General features: G+C 37.3%; 1 protein-coding gene across 6 annotated transcripts in view; it reads right to left on the bottom strand.

The window, feature by feature from the left end:
• Positions 1-312: 312 nt before the first annotated feature.
• khdrbs2 (KH domain containing, RNA binding, signal transduction associated 2) overlaps positions 313-18,566 on the bottom strand; it is a 64,402-nt gene continuing 46,148 nt past the window's right edge. The window contains exons 7-13 of one of the 6 annotated variants that reach the window (XR_007880803.1): positions 12,523-12,605; positions 11,523-11,581; positions 9,694-9,790; positions 6,243-6,295; positions 4,131-4,226; positions 3,112-3,181; positions 313-1,012 (exon numbers count right to left, since the gene is read on the bottom strand). Coding sequence is in view for 1 of the 6 variants with exons in the window: in XM_051378448.1 (XP_051234408.1) it covers positions 9,696-9,790; positions 11,523-11,581; positions 12,523-12,605 (237 nt within the window). In the remaining 5 variants the exon portion in view is untranslated. The other 5 variants (XR_007880804.1, XR_007880800.1, XR_007880801.1 and 2 more) reach the window with 5 other exon arrangements.

The raw sequence follows: 18,566 nt of genomic DNA, 5'->3' as shown, positions 1-18,566 counted from the left end.
GCCTAGATCCTGACCCACTTTGGTGTCTTTGTGTTTCCAATATTTAGATCAAGTGATATCGAGGAAGACAAATGCTCTGCTGTCTGACAGGCTGTGTGGAGTGCATGTCATGGAGCAAATGAATTAAACAAATGCCAGAATCTGGGGTGGATGTGTTGATGAAATCAGTATGCTATACAATTGAGCAGATTCTTGAAATCCCTTTTCACCCGAAAAGATAAGCAATGGATGATTTTCTGCATCGAATCTGACTCGTTAGCCCCGCAAGCTGTTCAAGTTGAACACGTTGCAAGAGGCTGATGCGGCTGGTTTTACGAGGCTATCGATTTATTGTTTTGTAAATCAAATATGAACAAATTCATAAAGAAGAACATTCACCAACATTTATTCGAACAGTGGGATGTTTGTATTGCTTCTATCAATCTCAAGTGTTAATCACTGCGTACCATGTGTAGGACTGTAGACGGCACCATTCATTATGTCTACCACTCAGAAAATGACACAAGGTGTGAGCTGTGACTGGCTGCTGAAGTATATTCCGGAGGCAGTGTCGGGTTGGGCTCATAAAGTAGCTGTGACAGTTGGCCAGAACGCCAGGAGTGGGCTCGACTTGCTTAATGAACTAACATGTTCATGTTGGCAGCACTAAGTGAACCATTTATTAGTGAGCTGGGAACAGACACAGGGTGCACTCAGGTTGGTAATGACAACAGCCGCCAGATGACAACATGGCTAAAATAAGGTACAGTTGAGTTTTCTTATATTTCCAATGTTAATTGCTTTTAGTTGAAGCCAACATAACAAAATATGGCTATGATAAAACTGAACAGAAGTGACATAGTGCTAAACAAACATTCCTAACATCAGAAACAAGTGACAGCAACCGCCTGGTGTTTTTGGTCTGAATGACAATGAAAACACTTTTACATGTCACAAAATATAACACATTTAGTACGAGTGAAAAATTTTATTGTCCACCAGGTGTGTCCTGTTGTCGTCTTCATAAAACAACCTGCAACACACACAAAAAAGGAGAAACATACGCTGTATACTGAGCAAAGAACAAAATGAATGCAGATATTTAAACGAATAGTTGGACATTTTGGGAAAAAAAGCTTATTTGTATTCTTTGCCAAGAATTAGATGAGAAGATTGAAAGCACTCTAATGTCCATGTGCTAAATATGAAACTTGTTTCAGGAGTTGCTTAGCTTACCTTAGCATAGCATAGCATAGCATAGCATAGCATAAAGGCTGGAAACCGCTAGATTAGCTCTGTTTGAAGGTTAAAAAAAAATCTGCTTACTAGCACTAATCACCACATTATATTGTGTTTGTTTAATCCCTACGTAATAAAAACAAATAATTTAGTTTTTTTTCTTGACTATTTCTATATGCTAAGATAAGCTAACCACCTTCAGACTGTGTCTTCATATCTAAAGGACACACAGTGGAGTGCTATCAATCTTCTGAAATAAGCAAATAAACGTACTTCCCAAAATGTCCAAATACCGTACTCCTTTCAGTCTATATAATAATTCATGTGACATGCATGCCGTTATCTGTCTGAATTGATTCTGAGGATGTACGACAAATGACATTGTGTCCTTGGTGCGCAGTAGTTTGTATATGCAGCGAGCCTTTGAGCCTGACATTTTGGTTGGGTGCGCATCAAATGCAGTACGGTAATTCCCCTCGATCCACTCGCTGTCTCTTTATGAATCCCCCAGTTATAATCTGTCAACCCGCGTCTGACATCCAGGGTGACGTTCTGTATGGAGATGCAGCTTTTAGTCAGAGACAATCAGCTCGTCCTTGAGATGGAGATGGAACGAGATAGACCTCCTCACTCTCACCTCAACCTTTTCAAATGAGCTTTTATTGTCTTGTTAAGAACAAATAGGTGCAATCATTGGAGAAAACAAGGCACTAAGCATGAGAGTTGGCAAGAAAGAGTGCAGCCATGGTTTATTTGTTCACACAGGCGTTGACTGAATTAGTGAGTACAGCGTGTTGCATATCTGAGGATGTCTCTCTCTCAGCCAGTCGGAACCCATAAGCAGATGGTATCATTACATGACTGCAGAGTGTGTTGGTGTATCAACTCGAGTTGTGTAACCTCTATTTTCAATCATACATATTTATACATATCTTTCTTTTTTGTCTCATTACTAAGATCATGACAACACGAGAGAGTAAGATTTAGCACACTACTTAGGGAAAGGAACAGATTTTGGATGTACGACTGTTCTCGTTCATATTAACTTTAGGCTGGCTGTTTCCCCTTGTTTCCAGTCTTTGTGCTGTAGCTTCATTACTGTAGGCTATGAGAGTGGTATTGATCTACACTCACTATATCCCAGTCATAATAAGCCTCCGCTGTATTTTGTGCTTAATGCAAATTTGCAAATATTAACTTACTAACATGCAAAACTAAGTTATGAGCATGGTAAATATTATACATGGTAAACATCAACATGTAGGCGTTGTCACTGTGATCATGTTTCCTTGGTAGTATTAGTATTGAGCAATTACTATAGCCTCACAGAGCAACCAGCATGGCTGAGTCAGTCTATTTAAATATGTTTTTCAACGTGTGTTGTTCTCGCCGTTAAAGTAGAAACAGTGAACATGAGCTCTGCTTGAAACAACTTTCTAAGTGTGCAGTGAGGTCAAGGATAGTATCCTCAAATGGCCTTTAAACAGTCCAACTTTAACCCTAAACCCAACATTAACAGTTGTTACAATAAACAATTCATTGTTCATTTTTTCACGTTGCAGAACATTTTTCAGATTTAACCTATGTGAAACAGCTTTGTCTTCAGTGGGATGTGAAACATGACCTTCTAGCACGGCTATTGAGACATTAAGATGGTCCAAAAGATATTTTTGGTTTTTTTTATTTCAAACGTTTTTAAAGCATTTCTTTGGCCCCACTGGACTCGGCAATAAAAGTGTTTCCAGCAGAGCAGAGAAGTACAGAAACAATAAGATTCAGGCTGAAAAATATCAGAATAGTTATTTAAATACAAAGCAAATCAACTGCACATAGAAAAAGATGAATTAGATCTAATATTGAAAAGTCACAGCATATAGATAATCATCTCCTTACCTGTGAGTCATTTGTCAGTCTTTGTCATCATGTTTCGTGTTCCATCTTTCCTCTCCAAGTCCAAATTTATCTGTGTGCAATAAATGAAATGTAAACAGAATTTATCTTTATTTTTTCACAGGAACGAATGCATAAGCAGTTTCACTAAATGGACTAATGTGTATTCTATTACGAGTGTTGTGGTTGCATAAACAATGTTGCCAAAGGTGATAAACTTGGCAAACCAACAAAACAAACAGCTGCCTGTGTTTTATTGTGCCCAAGGCTGCAGCCCACCACTACCTAATGGACAAGAATCACTGTGGATCCATGTGTGGACTAATGGCAAAGAGATGTGAAGGCAGCTGAGTCTTTAAGCACCTTAGACTCCATTCTTTGAGCAAAACAAGAAAAATATACAATGGGTAATGACTCTTTTTTTAAAAATCCTTTTTGTAATCTGAATGTGAGAGTTTTATCAGAGGCATTCACTTTAAGAAATGCATCAACATCCGTAGCAGGCTTTGGGATTTCGGCTCTTGGCTCGTTCTGAGTTGGCGAAGGGCTTGTTATGAAAATGGATCTGAGAGAGCTTCTGGCAAAGGCTGCATGAACATCACAGACATACACTGCAAGTTTCCAGCAACACTGATCACTTCCAACTCATAGGTGCAAGTAAACATGAGAGACCGTTTTAAGAAACAAGTCACAGAGCAAACGTCTCCACGAAACAGGAATTGAATTTAATCGTCCATGAATGGGAAGAATCCTGCCAATCAGCTGTATGTCTGAGCTGTTCCCTTAAATATTATTTTCTCCATATTTATCTAATAAAAAGCACAAGAAAACCTGACTTGAAAACCAAGAGAGACAATGTGTTCTATTCATGCATTTTTGTGCGTCCTGTTAATTTGGCATTAAATTGAAACAGTACTTCTTTGGGTAACCTCAACAACTAATCTCTTCAAACTCATCATTAAGGCAAAACGCAAAGGGCTTTACAGCTAGATGCTTTACGGAGACCAATTTGAAATACATACCAAGCAATACTTTCCTGACTGATGACGGGCCCGCACATGTCTGATGGCTGAGCACAATCTTCAGTCCTCTGGGAGCAGATTTCTGTGCCTGCTGCTCTGGAAAGAGGCACAAGTACAAGTAGAAAGTGCTATTTTGCAAAAAAGGCAAAGGGAGCATGAGTCATATAGCAATGAGACTGTCTAGTAATTGTACAATAGAACTGAAGAGCACTGCAGCACAGAATGATTCCAGCAACAATGTATGGCTATTATTTTGACCACCGATTGGAGGTAAAGCATTAAATGTACTGTATGTTGTTCAGGCAACTGGCCCATCATTATATGGTAATAAATGAAAAAGATCAGTGGAGGCAAATAGAAACTGCCATGTTTTTATCCCAGAGTAAATGCGCTATTAGTTTCATAAACTTTTGATTTGACTGAAGTTCTTTCATTAAATCTACAGTTATTTTTTATCAGCCAAAAACAGACTGTTCCTACTGAACTTGTTCACTAATTAAAATGAAGTTTCTTCTGCAGAGAGCGATCTCTTTTGTTTCACAAGCTCAGAATAACTACAAAGCACACACAGTTCCTCTTGTAACACTAGAGACTGTTAACTAATGTTTGCCACTGACTATTGACCGACTCTTTGTTCTTGATTGAATATTTCTTGTCACTGAATGAAGTATTAACCACAGTAAAGCCTACTATAACAAGCTACTGCAACAAAAGTCCTAAGTTCTACATTTGTAAGTATTCATGCGTTTACTCATTTTATGATGAAAACAGATCAGATGGCGCTTATGTTGAATTGTTAGAAAAGAAATGACTTTAGCTCTGAAAGTTGTCTTGTCTGTCGCAGTCAGTCCCATTAATATGCTTTGCAGTCATGACTACAGCCCTTTAAGAGCGATGACAACTTGGAGAGTTTTAATAAATCAACAAATTTGATACATTACAGTAAATAATTTTAGAAAAAATAATGGCATTTTTTTAACTTATTGCTGCCTTATAGGAGATATATGTATATGTATATGTATAGCACGAATATAAACAACTATTGATGAGGCATCTTGCACCTCTGGGTCAGCTTTGTTCATAAATCTTTTTATGCATTAGCAGTACAAGTGTGCAATTAAGGTGTTATGCCTTTGAATACATTTTCAAAAAGAATTGCACCTTTGGTATAATGTGAGAAGAAGAACATAAATTATGAATAGGTCAGCAGATATCTGTCCATAGGGATTAAGTAGGTGCATTTGCACAGCGATAAAACACAGGTGAAAATAAAAAAATACACACAAATAGGATTTATAACGGAAACAACAGAAAGGAAAGATGCAAATAAGTGGTGCAGAAGAAATAAACACATTTGTTTGACAAAGAAGAAGCTATGTTATAATAGGTACAGTAAATATTTTTTATTTTCTTAACGATCTTCAGTTTGGTACAATTCATCTTAAAATCTACCCAACCACATTGCATATACTCCTCTTCTAGCCAGCCTCATGTATTCACTACTCTGCTGTTATTCTAATCAAATGATTAATTACGTCTAATCACTTTGCAGTTTTAGTAAGATTTTGTTTCCTTTATCCCTTTTGTTTCCAGCGTTTTAATTGCATGTGTATGGTTTATTGCCTTTTTAAAATGAGGTGTCAGGGTTATAAAAAACTGCGCGCCATAACACTTGTAGTTGATGTAGATTAGCTTTAATGGTGGATTCATGAGAATGTGCAGTGAGATGGAAATTATATTTCAATCCTTTAACACTGTGCACACAATGAGCCACGAGAAAATATTACTCTTAATCATAAAACATAAATGGGCAGGTTCAGTTGTAAACTGTGATTTAGCATTTAGACGCCACACTTGCTCATTAACACAGGGGCCGTCGCAGTCTGTTTTAAACTGTTAGTCAAAGTCAAAATTTAAAGTCTTTGCTAATTGCTTGGAAAATGAAATCAATAAAGGAGGCCAAAAGAGCTAAACCTACTGAGTTTGTGTTAATTATGTCTAATTTAAATGTTAAAGTGAATTTGAAAGTAATCACGACTGACCACCGTTGAACAAACCTGACTGCAAATACTGGAATTTGCATAAATACATTACTGGTGATTATCCACTCACCTGTTACCTCGCTCTCTGCTTTGACCAAGTCACACAATAATGTGTTTCTTTATCTGTAGGGAAAAACAAAACAGTATGATAAAGAATATGTCAATCTCTATGTATCATCAGTTAAAAGCAAGTATAGACTGACTGCATGCAATGTAATATGTATAAAATGTATAGCACAGAACAGTCATTAAGTTTCATCACTGTGAAAAAAGTAAACCAGTTATAAACATCATTTTATGAGAAGTTTTGAGCAAATTTTTGGAATTTATTTATATCACTGATGTGGTGTTTAGTTTTCCGTACATTATTTTAGTGTCTTTTATTAAAACGTGTTTTATTTTATCACAGTTTAGCTGAATTCCTTATGGACTATTTAGTTAGAGATATGAAGGGATTTTAATTCAACAGGCATTTATTTGGCGTTAAAAAGGGCAGGTTTACTTTTTTTTAAGTGGAAGTTAGCATTTGATGATTAAATTAGTGTTATTATTATTAGGGTTACCTGCTTAGTGTTTAGTCTTCCTTTCAGTCCCGTGATCTACACTCCTAATGAGAGCCAGGCTTCAGGTGTACTAATCACAGAAGAGAATTCAAATCGCTAAATGGACTTCAGCTTTGATGTTTAAAGCACGGAAAATTACAGTGCATATACAGCTTTCTCAGGTTAAATGACAGAAATGCAGAAAGAGGTAAGCAGAGACATTGATGAGTCGCAGATAAAAGACACTGCAGTGTGCTGTTATTTCATTCAGCAATAACATACTATCAGAGGGTGAATATCTACATCCTGCGTGGTCCACTGTGCTCTTCACGAGCCAACTTCAAACGCTGAGCGGCATTATTATGATAATATGAGGACTTCTTACCTCTTTTAACTCCATATCATTCAGTGTCTGTTTAATGATGTAAAACTTCAGAGAATGGATTAAAAAAAGAAATGTATTAGTTTCTAAATAAGAAAGTGATCAAAGATTCAAGGACGATTGAGCAGGAATATAAATTATTTAACAATTGTGTCATTTGGAGACAGGTTGGTGGGCTTTCTTTATGAAGCGAGTTAGCCGTTACCTGAAAGTACATGTTAAATGGTCTTGGTGTCAGTTATGTTAACAAACTGCAGAAAAAAATACCAATTTAGCCACCTATTTAGAGAGTCTTACACACCGTGTTGAGGTTTATGTTGTTTTTATTAAATGCTTTATGTACAAATACAATTACACACAAAACAAAGCACGCATTATAAATGACACACTGTATATTGCTGATTGCTTTCAACCCAAACAAAAAAATGTGTTTTGCACGATTACGATCTCACATCTTATAGAATTAAATAAAAAACACAATATAACTTAGGCTAACTTTAGTCTGTTGTATCAACTCCATGAACTTTTACCATGAAGCCATAAGAGTTTCATATAGCAATCAGTTATGGGGATTGATTTCTGAACATTAAACATTTTAATAAGAAATGTCTGGATCATTGAGTCACTTCAGGTCTTGAATTTTGGTTTGGTTTCCATCTGTTGCCTTTATTGCCTTTAACAGAGTTTATCAGGCCACTTGTGTTCAGAGCAGCGTGTGGTTCTCTGTCTGTTATAATAATCATAATAATGATTTTTTGCAATTCCTACGGCAAGTTAAAGCCACAGTTGGAATCAAACAGGAAGTGGAATCTGCAGAAGCATCAAGAGACTAATTAAGCACACAACCACCCTTGATGTATTTTTACTAAACCAAATAATGAATACATTTATGGAGAAACAATTGTCTTGAAGCCAGTCTGTAACTCACAAGGTTAAGTTTTATTAGTCTGTAAAAGGTCCACTTAGACTAGACAGAGCCCGTAGCCAGACCAATCAGTGAACGGCGGAGGAAGGTGATGGGGGTCGGAAAAAGATTATTTTAAATTTGAAGTGGATATCACATTTTGCTCTGCGGCACTGGTTGGTTAAAGACTCATCCTGCCTGTTAAGTCATTCTGGGTGACCCACCATAAGCTAAGCCAGGCTTGTGCGGCATTTTATGAAAAAAAAAAAAACTGTCGAAAATATTAATATCTATTAAAAATGTCCAAACACACTAGAATTCATAAAAGTGGCTACCTCCTAGAGAAATACTAGACTATTTGTGGAACTCCAATGGGAACTAAAATGTGAGAAAAATTACATTTTGGTTGTTTTACGTGTCTTGAATGTCATAGTGGAAGAAAACTGTCATGGGAGGTCTCATGATGGTCTGACATGATTTGATTTCTATGTCCTAGTCTGACAACTTCAACGATGTGTTCTGTGACGCTGACCCATAAGAGCACAGAGTATTGTACATATAATGGAGCAAAAGAGGAATGATGTTGTTGGTGCCGTCAGGTGGAACAGTGAAGCCATCTACACCGATCAGCCATATCATTATGACCACTGACTGGTGAAGTAAATAACACTGATTATCTTGTTATCATGGCACCTATCAGTGGGTGAGATACATTAGGCAGCAAGTGAACATTTTGTCCTCAAAGTTGATGTGTTAGAAGCAGGAAAAATAGGCAGCGTGAGGATTTGAGCGGATTGAGGGCCAACTTATGATGGCTAGACGACTGGGTCAGAGCATCTCCAAAACTGCAGCTCTTGTGGGGTGTTCCCCCCCAGTCAGTACCTGTCAAAAGTGGTGCAAGGAAGGAAAAGTGGTGAAATGGCACAGGGTCATGGGCGGCCAAGACTCACTGATACGTGTGGGGATCCAACAAACGAGCTACTGTAGCTCAAAACTGCTGAAAAAGTTAATGCTGGTTCTGATTAAAAGGTGTCAGAACACACAGTGCGTCGCAGTTTGTTGCATATGGGGCTGCATAAAATCATGACCACCAGGGTGCCCAGGCGTTCATAATGTTACAGCTGACCGGTGTATGTAGTTCAAGGAAGTTGTGAAAGAAAGCCATGATTGGTCTGCGTCCAACAGCAATAAGCTATGACTCTATGATTGCCTAATCTGACACAGTGAGCGTCTCGAAAGACAAAAACATTGTGTCTCTTTCTGGCATAGAGGGGGGTTGGCTAGTAAACCTTGATAATCACTGCATTAAAGGCAATACATGGAAATTAATTTCTCACAAATCTGAGAGTTTAAACATCTGTAGTTTAATGTCCAAAATCTGAAATGACCACTTTTTGGGTACCGAGGTGCAATGAAGGGCATTTAAAAAGCCAATTTTAAGAACAACTTTCTTGTACATGATGAGTGTCTCTTTTCATTTCCTCTCTGTATTTTTCTTTATGAATAAAAAAATCACTACTCCAATAATCTTAAAGTTTGTGGATTTATGTGCTTTATGGGTTTATTCTTTATTTCAATTTCTGAAGGAGACAAAAATAACCCCCCAAAAAACAAAACAAGTGTTACAACATTTTATGAGGAATTTAAAAAATATAGAAATAGTTTGAAATTGGAGGTCACATATCTGGAGCACCTTCAGTATCTACCATAGGGATGTTTTCTGTAGCCCCTTCTTGTCAGCCGTAAAACTGGGGCTTTGAGACTGGGACGGGTAGTCGCCCACTCCTCCTCTGGAAAAAAATAAAACACATTGTGGAAAGCTGCAGCATTCACCGTGCTGAGAAAGTTCATGTCACAAAGTCAAACTGTGTGCTCAGGTATCGTATACTATCCTCTCACAATCCATTTAACCAAAGACAAGAAAATTCAAGCGAGCAAATTCTATCACAGGTACTATAGAGGCTTTTCTCCACAGAAAATTAATTTCATAAGCTCTTTGCCCTCTGTTGGACCAATACTGAGATCTGACTGTCAGCAGCTCCTTCCTTATAGAGCCAAATTACATAAAGATGGCCACTGCTGCTGCATGGCACATTGCACTGCTTCCAAATAAAAAAGTGTTTATGGAGCAGAAAATCAAATCATTGCCCCTTTGGTTTTGGTTTGGTCCGACCTCAACACCCCAGTGCACAATTCATTGTGCTGAAAATGAATGAGCCTGCAAACCCGCTGTGGCACCCAGCTTATCGCTGCCGTCATGTGACAACCTTGTAACTCCACCTTTGGTGATTTGAAACATTTTAGCTTAAATTGGAGCTTTACATGTTTTACTTGATGTTTTAAAAGCAATTTGAAGAATCATTTGCTCATTAAACCTTCTAAAATGTAAAAAGTAAAGTAACTCCCAAACCAGTTGGTGTTTTGGAGATACAAGATTTTTTTTTTTTTTACCTCACAGCACTGTTTTGTGCACAGCAGAGGTTACTCAGCCGATAGTAACAGCTTTTCTGGAATAAGCAAATGACGGCACATATCCAAAAGGCAAAACACTCCACCTTTACAACGGGCATCAGTTAGCCCCCTGAGCTTCCACTGGCACATTTACTGTTCTAGTCAAATACAGCTCGTGGCCAAGAAGGTAGGAGGGGTGATGCATGCAGGAGCGGTTCCCTGGGTGAGGATGATTAGAAGTGGGCTGGAACCACCAGGGTTTTTTCCTTTGTTTCACTGCGGTGTAACATCTTTTAAATATCAGTCAAACAGCAGCCAGGATTGTGTGTCCAACACTTTTCTCTTGTCAGGAAAGAATTCAAATAAGGTCCAAGGATGTTTCTTAAAAGGTTTGTTTTGTCCACTGTGTCCACATATTCGACTAACAACAGAGGCAAATCGCTGTTGTTTTTGTGAAATATTACTGGCTTAAAGTCAGGTACAAGGACAACACATTTCAGGAGAGGGGTTGTTATCACACTCAATGTGTTGCAGATACTGCTGTGACAGAAATTGGTTGCAATTGGAACTATACTGATGCTACTATTTTGAGTACTGCGAGTACTTATTGTCTAAATTATTCAACTAATTGTTTGGTCTATAAAATGTAAGAAAACAGGGAAAGATCACAATTTCTCACAATCTAAATTTCCTAAAGCCCATAGTGACATGTTTAAATTGCTTGTTTGTCTGACCAATAGTCCAAAACCCAAAGATGTTGAATTTACAATAATGTAAAACAAAAAAAATAAATCAGCAAATTCTCACGATTCAGAAGCCGGAACCAGAGAAATGTTTGGAATTTTTGCTTGAAAGAGTATTCAAATAATATATCAGTTACGAATTTGCCAAATCATTTTCTGTGGATGTTTTCAGCTCTAATAGTGCGATTATGATGATTACACTTTTGCTGCATGAAACAATTTACAGTAAAACAATTTGAAAGGATGACACATGAACAAACAATGTGACTGATATTTGGATCAATGACAAAAACAAAGTTCTGCTAAGCACAAAATAAGCTGTACTTACCATAGTTGTTGTAGGATTCATCACTGGTTCCATGTCCATATTCATAATATTCTGAAATGCTATATCAGACACAGTGGAAACATCAGTCAAAATAAAGCACAACAAACCCTATTTGTTCATAATTCTGTTTCTGTAAAATAAGGAAAGACGGAAGAAATAGTGAAATGTTTTGTTTGGATACAAATATTTAAAGGATACATATACGTTTGTCATTATTCTATATTTTACTTAGTAGCAAGTACCATGAAAAAAACAAAACCAACAATGTGTTATTGTGTCTGTCTATACTTTCCTACACTACTGAAGACATAGATCTTTAACAACAAGTCACAATATATATTTCCTCACTATAAAAAGGCTCAATAATTTCCTAAAACAGCCGAGCACTGTAGTGTTAATAGTTTCTTTCTATTAGGGACTATTTTCAGCTGTGGATTAATTCACATTTTGGTCTCTACTGAGTATTTACTGCAGGAGGATAGTTTCTGTGGTATTGACTACAATGCCTATGTTGCTCATTAATGTGTTTTTAATAATTTTTGAATGACAATGGAGATCTATGACACATATCAGGCTTCGATGCACAAGCAATACTCGGTTTTAGGATCAATTCATTGTTGGTTTTGGTCTGTTAATGGGATTTGTTGACAATAAGAAACATAAATATCAGCATGTAAATCCTATCAAATTAAAGATATGGGTGCTAATTCATAGTTCAGGCTAAATGTTGGGAGTGGACAAAGTAATCTAAGTGGAGGTCTTAACTAATTATTAATGAACATATGTAGTGCTGAGATGTACAGCAGTGATAAGACAGCTGGTCACAGTGGACCTTTCACATGCTGTAAGTAAAAGTAGACAGATGGTGAATGAAAAAATAGTGTTGAAGCTTTTTTTGTTTATCCAACATTTGGTGTGTGTGTGTGTGTGTGCGTGTGTGTGTGTGTGTGTGTGTGTGTGTGTGTGTGTGTGTGTGTGTGTGTGTGTGTGTAAACATCACCTCTTTGACTGATTGCTGTAGTTATCCTCATAGGCTTCGTAACTCTCGTCATCATATTCTCCACCATATCCATCATCGTAGCCCTGTGAGGAGACACACAGTACGCATTAAAGTCTACTTGTCTCATCGTCTCAGTCTAACAGTTAATATAAAAACAATCACTACTTAGTTCCACAGGCAAGTATCCGTAATAGGAGAGGAAACAGGAAATATTTATGTCCAACAGAGATTATTGATTAAGGTTTGCAGGGAAAATGTCTAACTAGTGGAGCCTAATGGAAACCTTCTGAGTCTTACACTGCAAAATGGATCTCAACTATTGATAAGTAGTTATACAAGCACAAAAAGCCAGCAAGTACAAGTCACACTCAATAACAATAAAGTGGCTAAACAGTATGCAGAACACAGTAAAGACTTCCTACATTTATGTACAGTCGTATAGATGCCTTGCAGAATGCCTCTCCTCCAACCCTGCCATCTGTAAGCATTGCTAATCATATACAGAATAAAAAAGACCCCCTTCTGTGCTGTTGTAAAGCAGGTAAAACCCATATTGCTGTAGTTTGTATATTTCTCATAAACACATAGCACACAGAGGGAAGATCATTCTGCAAAAGGCCTCTGTTGTGTGATGAAGAAACTGAAAGTATCAGTATTGTGTTTTTAAATATGCAATGCAATTCAATGCAATTATGTATGCTATTAAGATGTCGACATATAGTTTTAAAATGTGTATGTATACAAGCTAATCTTATTGCAAACCTGTGTTGAGCCTCAGACTGTTTCCCCCCCAGTCTGTTAATCCAGTTAGTGACTGTTTACATCTACAGAGGACTCTGTTCTCAACCCAGTTATGCAGTAACCTGGTTTTGGAACAATTCAAGTAAACATTATAACCCAGTTAGAAGAAGAAACCCCAGAGGGGCTGGCTAAGAAGCTTCTAATGTCAAATACTCTAATATTAAATTGGTTACTGTGGCATGTAGACAATCTCACTCCTTTCACTTTCGTGTTTTGTCATCTGCATAAACCATCCAATGTTCGCATAATATCAACAATTCAGGATCATCAGTTCATTCCCATGTATTAGAGACCTTTTCATCTTTTTATTGCTGGTGGACTGTGACTGTGTAATTTCCACTGGGGATATGTTGGACATGCCCCCCTTATTTTTCAAAATCCTCTTTTTGTCCATCTGACTTTTTATACTTTCAGTAGATTAACTCCTAAAATCTCTCTAAACACACCGCATACCCTTCGACTGTCCAGCTGCCAAAATCCAGATCAGAGGAAAGGAGTTGATCAAAATGTTTAAACACTCATCAGAGTTGCTTTCAATTATGGTTTTGCACTCACAGCAATTAAGTTTTATGAGCAGAAGCAAGCTCATGTTGGACTTTTTGCCCTCTGTTTAGCTTCTCAGGCAACTTTCAGGCTGTCCCAACTTCTTGTAGGTTTTTTTCGGAAAACTAGAAAATTGTTCAATAATAAAGCAACAACTGACATAACATTTTTAAATTGAATAATACTACCGTTTTTTGTGGAAAGTACAATAACCAATTTCATCATAATGTTATTTCCTAGATTGATATAGATGTAACAGCAAAAAACCTCTGACTTCACTGGGTGCTCCCCCCACTTCTGAAACAAAACCTAAGCCCTTGTGTGGACTGAGAAAAAAGTACTTCACATAATATTGTTGAATGGTTTATTCATGACAGCAGGGATAACCAATCTCAGCAGACCAAAGGTTCACATAAACAGCTTAACCTGAATAACACTTAAACTGGAGTAAGGCCAAAGTGTGTGCGGAAACAGTAAACTTAGCTATTGTCTGCCACTGTAATTGTTGGATCTTGCTCATTTAAAGATTTAGTGAAGTGCTTATGTTCCTTTTTCATTATGATCTAATCTCTTCTAATCCTTCCGAAGCTTGCTTTTTTAAATCAAGCCCTACAATGATACATACAAGTGTTCAGTTCCTTTCAGATATCGAATATATTTTGAATCAGCAGAATAAAATGTGTTGAAAGCTTCGATGAAGCTGGTTTATGCCAGACTTGGTCTCAACAGCACATTATTTCCTCCATGTCTGCCTGTAACAATAAAGTAATATCATCTTGCTTTAGGTGTGGCTCCTTTTGGTAATGCTTTGTGACAAAAAAGCAGACACGTCACTGTGAAGGACATCAAGTGCAGCAACACAAAAGAAATTACATTTAAGGCACTTGTACACACTCTCCCTCTCCTGTCGGGTAATGCTGATTCAAACAGTTCAGGTTCCTGTGTGGCTTTACTTGTGTGAACATGAATTTGACTAAATTAAAGTTAGGGATTATGTCAAGGATTAAGTTGTTCAGGGGATCCAATACTTCTCCTTTTCTTGCACGAGTCTTTCCCCACAAAGGCAGAGTCAGAGACCTCCGTATCTCAGTAATTGACTGTTTTGTTAGCAATCCCATATGACAAATCGCTCCACGCTGGACCATGAATGTAAAGCAATCAGTGGATTAATTTCAGTCAAACGCAAAAAGTATTAAAACTGTGATTTTTACCAATGAACTGGAACAATATTTGTGCTGCTTTTAGACATAGAAAAAATGTCAGTGTTACTCTTACAGCACTCTCTTAGCACATTAGATATGCAAAATAAATAACAAAATAAATGATAGAGACGGTTAATTCATTTGAACACATCATAGCCCAGCATACTGTGTGTAGCTGTGTGTTTACTGGAAAGCTGTGTGTGTGTGTGTATGTGTGTGTGTGTGTGTGTGTGTGTGTGTGTGTGTGTGTGTGTGTGTGTGTGTGTGTGTGTGTGTGTGTGTGTTCAGCTCACCATGAGGAAGGTATTGATAAAGCTATCTCAGTGTCACGCTGGTGTTTACACAGTTATCCGGTTTATGCTTTTTCATCTAAAAAATGTTACTTTTAAAAATATAGTTTCTAAGGAAATACTATTCCTAGGTTTTTCTTGACTGAGGCATACTGTTGAGTTTTATTTTAAAAAGGCCCAGTGTGTAACATTTGGGGAGACCATTTGGCAGGGATATAATATGCATAACTATGTTTTCATAATCACCTGAAAAGAAGAATCATTGTGATTTTGTTACCGCAGAATGAGCCTTATAGTCCTTCAATAGGGACAATTCAAATACGCATTGTGAGGGGGAAACAATGCAACAAATGTAATGTTTGTGTCACTTTAAAGATAACGCAACAAAACGTTCATCACACTTTGACTTATCTCTCTGCTGACCTCAGTATTACTTTGACCCACATCACTGGCTGCATTGAGACTCAACAAAAGCACTATACTATACTATACTACTATAAACAGTCCGCCCCCCTTATTAATGAGGCCTGATTCTTCTAATTTGACACTCATCTGTGAAAACAATTAACACTGGTCTTTTCTAACAAGGCAGAGGAAATAAATCAAATGTTAACACAAGGGTGGAGAGTCCTCGCTCAGTGTAATTAGGACAGCGAGAACCTAAAGGCCCTTAGCACTGTGCTTCATTATCAATTGACAACCTGTATGTCCCCTGACAGTGACTGATCTTCATAGGGAGCTGCCTGTGAATGCTTCTCCACACAGCAGAATGGGGAGGAAAATGAGATTTGCAGCCTTTTGTCTCAGTGAATAGATGCTGCTCTTCACTGCTTTCTACCTGTGCAAATTCAATCAGCATGCACCTTTTGTTGTCGGTTATACACTTAAAGTATGAGTTTACTTTTGAATATATTTACTAAAGGGCAAATTTGAACACATTAAATAATTCTGATGAGATTGAGCCTTGATTAGTTTCTAGAATAGTGACACTAAACAATATTATGTTTGTCACATTTTGCTGTCAAGAACAAAGTAAACAAATCAGACAAGTATTTCTCAGTCTTGTTTGTAGAGTTTAGCATTAACATTTACCTGCATCTGTCTGCTTATTCCCTGACAAACAGCATCAGTCTCTGATGATACGACAGAGGCCATTATGCATTCTACCTAGGTTTTTCTTCTGTTAAATAATCGAGTGGAAGTGTGTGTCATACATCTGTTTTAATAAACAGAAGAGTTCTGCATGGAGAATTTCCATAATTAATCCAACAAATGTGAACTCAGCAGTATATCTGAACCTATTGTTATAAAGCAATTACAGCAGATGTGCATAAAGGTGGCCTGAGAAACTGCTCTCCTTCAAGAAATATACAGAACCTCACGAATCTCACGCATCTTTTATGTTCATGAAATAGATGATATGGGGAGAATTTTTCCCCTATTTCAAAAGGGTGTCCTTTTGCTTTTTCCACAGTAGATAGATTAGACTTTTTTTCTTCAAAGCCTCCCAAAGCTCTGTGTTTAATCACATTATGGCATTTCCCGCACTGCCTCGGTATGGTTGCAGGGCTCAGGTTTAAAAACCAGGCTATGCCTTTCAATTTTTACCAGCAATTTGTACAATTCATGGTCTGCTGTCAGGGACAGAATCCTGTATCACTCTCAGATTCCTCTCCTCTATCATCGGCCTTGACATTAAAAGATAAGATTTGATCCAGATGGGATTTGATCTTTAACATTAAACTGAGGCCATGGTCCCAGTCTATACAAAATGCCATCAATCACATCTTTAATCTCCCTATGCTCTCTCTTTGCACTTTGCACATGGAGGAACTTACACAGTGAAATATTTACCTGCTGCTCTTTCGAGGGGATTAGTAACATTCATAAACACTTGCTTAAAAGTCACAAAATCACCGTTATCAGTGATCATTTGTGCAGTTCAGCTGCAACGTCATCTACTAAAGTATATCTTAGCACTACATCTAAAATGACGCATCTCAGTAAAGTAACTTTAATTTTAATGACTCTAGAGAATCAGTGTGAAATATCGGCTCTTTTAAGAGGGAAACCATAAAATATAAATGTGACAAAAATAAGTCTAAGGAGTGTTGCCACAGATCCGATCACATACTGTAAAAGCTCAGTAGTGAAAGTGGTACATTTAATAATCTCATGTTTCACATTGAACTCAAACTGTCTTAAGACCTGCAACAACTTACTATACCTTCTCCAATGTGCTTTATGGGGAAACCATAAATACATTTTTCTAAAAAGCAGTCCACATCAGATCACAGATTGTACATACTGTACTGTAAGAGCTCCATAGTGAAAAGAAATGTTCTCTGGTACAACTGTAAAACAATGAATAATACAATTTTACACAGAGGACAATGGCTGATTGCTGAACTAGCAGATGAGTTATCACTGGAAAACAGACCTTTTTGACTGGATAATAAGATCTGCATTTTAAGCACTTTTACATTATAGTATGGATGGGAAATTCATTCTGCAGTGTAATGCAGATAGGTGGCTAATGGCTTAGTTTCTTTATGTAATAAATATGACAATTATTTGTCATGTATAAAAAAGCTAACCCATGATTACCTGTTTGCATTTTTAATTATGTTTGACCCAAAATGTGTTCATTAAAATGTACCTAAAGGCTGAAGTTGATCACCATGTCTTTGGGAGTATATGATGTACCTTTAAATATTTTTTAGTGATCACATGGTCTTGATAAATTATAAAGAACACTTCACCTGAAAGGACCGGACTGACTTTTGTTAAATTGGCCTACTGATCAATTGATCCTTTATGGATTACTGAATCACTAAAGGGCTGATCAATTTATCTGAAATGATGCTAAAAGCCCGCTGGCTCTTAACTGCATGAGACAGATATCTACCAGACACACAAGCAGATGATTTGGTTGCACTTCTGCTGCAATATGTTAACATCTTTCCTCAAAATAGAAAGCCTGACAATCATCAATCTCTGGATTAGGAGGATTTCATATGACAACGTGAAGAATCTGTTACAAAACTGTAGCAGCTATGAAACTAACACGATAATGCTGACTTCAAATTGTAAAAATATTTGTAGCATTGAGGTGATACCTAAATTTAACTCCCTCCACAGCGAAGCACTGCAATCCACTTCACTTCTGAATCGTTGCTATCTTTAAGAGGTACAATAATGGCCACTG

The sequence above is a fragment of the Dicentrarchus labrax genome, unplaced genomic scaffold, assembly GCF_905237075.1.
Source record: "Dicentrarchus labrax unplaced genomic scaffold, dlabrax2021, whole genome shotgun sequence".
Lineage (NCBI taxonomy): Eukaryota > Metazoa > Chordata > Actinopteri > Moronidae > Dicentrarchus > Dicentrarchus labrax.
The sequence above is the reverse complement of the archived record's forward strand: the minus strand, read 5'-3'. Positions and strand labels throughout refer to the sequence as shown.